At 39.3% G+C, this 5,265-nt stretch overlaps 1 protein-coding gene across 1 annotated transcript; it reads left to right on the top strand.

The window, feature by feature from the left end:
- The first annotated feature begins 255 nt into the window (after positions 1–255).
- Positions 256–4,514, top strand: LOC149021285 (protein-S-isoprenylcysteine O-methyltransferase A-like). The gene is made up of 5 exons (XM_089149546.1): positions 256–625; positions 2,145–2,388; positions 3,530–3,658; positions 3,891–3,995; positions 4,093–4,514. Exons 1-4 carry the CDS (start codon positions 433–435, stop codon positions 3,979–3,981), a joined length of 657 nt encoding a protein of 218 aa, XP_089005672.1. The 5' UTR covers positions 256–432; the 3' UTR covers positions 3,982–3,995; positions 4,093–4,514.
- The last annotated feature ends 751 nt before the right edge of the window (positions 4,515–5,265 follow it).

The following is a 5,265-nucleotide window of genomic DNA, read 5'->3' as shown; positions in this document are numbered from 1 at the left end:
GAGGGCGGGTTAAAACCCGCTTGACTAAGCCACTAAGAAGCATGGGTCTCTAAAATTGCTTTAGAGTCGGATTTTAATTTTAAGGGTTTTTTGGAGCCGGGGAGTTTTTTTTTTTTTTTTGGGGGGGGTGGTTTTTTTTTTTCCCCCCCCCCCCCCCCCCCCCCCCCGATGTAATTTTAGGATTTTTTTTTTTACTTGAAAGAGTTGATATAATGAGGGCTAGTGTGCGGAGCGGACGATTTTTCCACGTGTTGACTCTGCGCACTCTCCCGAGGGGAACCGCCTGGTTCGGAAAAGTAGTGACGAGGACCTGATCAGGCCCTGGCTAGACTAAAATCAGGTTTGATTTCTCTAGCAGGAAGAAACGAAGGAGTCGAGATCTGGTAGGGAAGGGTTCCAACTTCCAAGTTCATAATCGAGTTGCAGTGTTTCATGCTCTATTCGTTCGACACTCTCCCATTGAAGTTGATATTCCAATCGATTCCATTATCAAAAATGATGCACATGTTTGGTTACACTGCTATCAGGCAGTTGTCTCAGATGATTGCCGCGGTTGCCTTCTTTCACGGTTCAGAGTATTTTCTAGCTGTTTCTATTCATGGTAGATCCAATGTTACGTTGAACTGTAAGTTCTCTCTCTCTTTTGTTCATCTATGTTGTTTTATGGGTTTCGGAAGCATAGAAAACCAATAGATAACTCTGTGAAGGGCTCATTAAGTTGTCTTGGCTGGTTCATTTTATTCCCGAATTTCATTAGAAAAACATATCCACGATCCCATTATGTAATGAAAATTTTCTTTTCTTCGTTGAAAGGAAATGTTACAAATAAAAAGCTAGAAAATTTGAGTCATGGACCGCAGCTATTCCAACAAAATAGAGAACTCTTGAGGGATATCCTTTGTTGTTGCTTCTTGGAATCAATTTTAACCTAATCTCAATTTTGAATGGAACGTGTCATTTATTGAGCTTCGACCTTCCTGGGCTATGAACAGAGTTCGTTCTTGATAATGGAGTTGGCAAAGAATCAGTGAGTTTTTGCTTATAGAGTCAGACTGTGCTGTCTGTCAATGAGCCTGCAGAAGATTCCTGATTGCATCAGTGATTACATTAGACTCTACTTGCATGTTGAATTATTATTAGCTGTAGATCTAGTTGGTTTGCTGGGTAAAATCCATTGAGGAAAAAGCCTACTTACAGTTTGTGATGGACTGATGGTAATATCCCATAGTTGTGGATTAAGCTGCTTGAGGTCCTCTATGGTGCTCTTTGTTGACCATAGTGATCGCTTCAATGTTCTTAGTTAAAGTCAAACCACCTCTGCATGTTGGACAAGGCGCAGGACTTATGCTTCACAGCAACTATATTAGGGGGTTGTTCCTCGGGGGGTTAGTGAAATGCATAGTCATAAAGACTGGGTTTGAGTTCAATTGTCACAAACTTTTGCAAAAAATCCTAGGTTCGACTGATTCTAGTCAAAATTTTCCATAACCCTGAGAGAGAAGGACCTGCATCTGGTTGTGGCCCGACAATAGCTACATTCAGTGAAGCAATGTCCGAGGTCTTCAGCATTGGATACCATTGTCATTGGGTTGCTTGAGAAATTTAGGGGAACAATGGAATCCTCCCACTGGATTCCAGTAATGCCTTTTTTTAACCTCTATTTATTTTATGTTCTTTAGAATAATGGAAATAAGTATCAAAATTTGGAACTTAAAGTGTGTTGTTGGTGTCTTTTCAAAACAGTAATTACATATCAGTGTGCTTTTTAATTTATTGCTGCTTTATACATCTTGTGGAGTGCTCTTCCCTGTATATTCTTGGAGATGCTTCTCCTTAATTGGCCATATATTTTCAGCAAATGGTTAAAAATGAGTAACTTTCCAGCTTTCAAATTTTTTTTATCATGTGGGATTCATTAAGTGTCAAAATTACAATTTTAAATGATATTTTAGAGCACATGACTGATGAACTTGGTTTTTTTTTTGAAAATTGTGGAAGCTTCAATCACATGGATCCATAATAACAGCTCAGTGTCGAGTGTACAATCTGAGATAGTAAAACTTTGCGAACTGTTAAGTTTACTGCCTTTTCTGTCACATATTTGTGTTTTTCTAGTTTGAAGTTAGATTATGGTTAATTTGCAGCTCTTCTGATCAGCAAACAATATGTTTTGGCAATGGGCTGTTCTTTTTTGGAGTACTTCATTGAAATTCTTCTGCTGCCATGGTTGAAGGAATATTGGTGGATTAGCAACACTGGTCTTGTTCTGGTGCTTATCGGGGAGGTAATTCGCAAAGCTGCAATTATAACAGCTGGCCGTTCATTCACACACATGATCAAGGTTCGTCATGAAGATCATCATGTGTTGGTTACTCATGGAATCTACAGGTACGTGCTTAGTGCTTGTAGAACTCCATCATGTTGTAAAACTTGTCATTTTCTGGTAGAATTGATCGGTATTGATTGCATGGTTTCAAGTGATATTTTCTCCGATTATTAACACAACAGTAAAATGAGGACTTATGACTCATGAGTGCTTTATTTCCCTTGATCTCACTGAATCCACCTCCTTTCTGCCTAAAGTTATTAGGACTTTGACCAGGACCGTCCTCTTAGATTCATGCATTGAAAAAAAAGTAAAAGAAAATGACTTGGGTCACAAATTCATCACTCCAGCATAGTTGTCACGGCGACGAGGCGATACAAGGCGGTTTAGGCTAGTTGAGGCGATGAGTCGATGAGGCGCCCTCCGAGGCGCTTTTAAGGCGGTTGAGGCGTTAAGTGAAATTTAGTGTACATCTCATTCACTCTAATCCATTATAAATCTATCATATCTTATATAATAAAAACTAATATTAGCCTACCTCAAGTCATCCAACAACACAAACCACACATAGTAGGTCCTAAATAAAAAGCGCAGGAAGAAACCAAGAGAAGAAGTCACTGCGCTAGCCACGGCGCCGGAGTGTCGCACGGGAATCGAAGAGAAGAAGAGAGGAAAAGAGAAAGAGATTAGGATTAGAGGAGAGTGAGAGGAGAGGAGAGGTGAGATTCGAGTGAAGAACATTATCTCGATTTGTTTGTTTTTATTTTGATCACATGTAGCGCATTATAAATAGCAATAGGTTCAAACAAAAATACTACAATCGGAATCTAATAAGTAATTCAATATAGCCTCAATTGGCATCTTTCATGTGATTTAAAAAGAAAAAAGCGGACGCCTAAGGATATAAGGCGCCGGGGGCGAGGGACACCTCACCAGGGGGCGCCATGCCTAAAAATAAGGCGATGCCGATTTGAGGCGCCGAGGCGCAAGGCGACGCCTTGACAACTACGCTCCAGTCAGGATTTGACACCAGCTTACAGTCTCAGTTAAAAATCTTCGATTTGGATCCTTTTCACATTTTTAGCTGTTTTGCAGGAACCCATGCATTGTAGATGCAGTTTTTTTCTTTTTAAATCCTGTTTTGCATCTTATCTGGAGATTATTAGGCATTAATATGCCTTCACCAATTACATATCCCAACAGGTTCATTCGTCATCCTGGATATTCTGGCTTTTTCATCTGGGCTACTGGTACTCAAATAATGCTCTGCAATCCCTTATGTGTAGTTGCTTTTATGCTGGTTACTTGGCACTTCTTCGCAACACGAATACAGTATCCTTTTTCTTGTTTATGCAGGAGAAAATGAAAGTCACAGCAGTCTCTCATGAAATGTTTTTCAGGGTCTGCCCTTTTTGTCTTATAGAAAGCTATGCTTAATTTACCCAGTCTGTCAATATTTTCAGATTTGCGGTCCTAGATTAGTGAGTTCCTACCAAGTGGTGAATGGAACATCATCTCTTCAATGGGAGGTTTGTCTTGGAACATTTCCTATATGGCATTGCAGATATGAAGAGTATTACTTGAGGCAGTTTTTTGGATCTCAGTATGAGGAATATTCACAACGAGTTCCATCTGGCTTGCCATTTGTAAAATGAATGCCTAAGAACGAGTGAGCATCCCCATCTTCTTTTCCTACATTTGCTTGTTTATTGAATGTCAAAACTTTCTTCCTTGTGTTGATTGGTTGTTCATAATCTTGATTGCAGCTCTGGGCAGGTTTAGGGTAACCAAGCGTCATTATTGCCTAACAGCACCTGTAACCTTGTATGGAGAAAGGACTTCTGGTTTCTTCTTCTATGTATGGCAGAATATCATATGAGAAGCATGGCGCATGGAGTTTGAGAACAGCACATAGCTTGCTGCAGCTGGTCAAATTTTCAATTGAGGAATGACTGTTAGAGAGTCGATAATGTAGCGAGCTATCAGCTCTGTATTCTGTACTTGTGTTATGTACATTCTGATGAGGGGTAAAAGGATCTCATTTGAATATATTTTGTCTATCTTCATCTGTTTTTTGCTAATTTTAGACCTTTTTTTTAAGGCAACAGTATTACGTACAGGGCTACAACGCTGTTCAGGGATATAAAACTGTAGAGAACTGAGTGTTTGAAGGGGCAATACAAGAACCATCGGCTAGTGGTTCTCCCACTTTTGGGAGAATCGTCATTTTTCACATCAAATGTTCCTTTATTTGGGGATCTAAGGTGTCTTGGCTTCCTTACAGGTACCTCTACTAATTCTTAAGGTTGTATTTATTTGCAAAGGTGGGGTGAAAAAAAGGGAGGGGGAGGAAATAAACATGTAGACTCCATATATAATGGGGTTTAGGGAGAAGGAAAGGAAATGAAGGGATTTTGAGAAGTGTTAAATGTGAGTTTCATTTTGTTGTTTTTTCACATTTTTTCATAAAATTTCACATAATTTGTGGGATTTTAAAATGACATGGGGTGGGAAAATTAATATATCATTTTAGCAGACAATCTTTCTTAATTTAAAAAAGCTTATCTGTCAACTTTTTTATCCCAATGGACCAAAAAAATTCACCCCTTTTTTTCCACCTCACCTTCTTATTCCAACAGACAACTCTTGAAGGGTATTTAAACTCTTGGCCTCTTACTTGCCAACTGAACCAACCCCTTGTGATCCATATGAGAGGTTTCTTTTGGGGAAAAAAAACACTTTGGCTATGTTCGTGCCAACTTGAGTCTCCTTATGGCCTTATGTTTATCTGTTCTTTATCGTAAGTAGCAGCAGCTTTGCCCCTTACCGTAGGGCATGGATTTAGATGTAGTGTTTGGGTTGAACAACTCTAATTCTGATCCTTTCTCATCACAATAAAAAATAAAAATAAAAAACTCTAATTCTGATCCGTGGTCGAC

Source organism: Hakea prostrata, chromosome 3 (genome assembly GCF_041222555.1).
Source record: "Hakea prostrata isolate BN-2017 chromosome 3, UWA_Hpros_2, whole genome shotgun sequence".
Classification (NCBI taxonomy): domain Eukaryota; kingdom Viridiplantae; phylum Streptophyta; class Magnoliopsida; order Proteales; family Proteaceae; genus Hakea; species Hakea prostrata.
The sequence above is the reverse complement of the archived record's forward strand: the minus strand, read 5'-3'. Positions and strand labels throughout refer to the sequence as shown.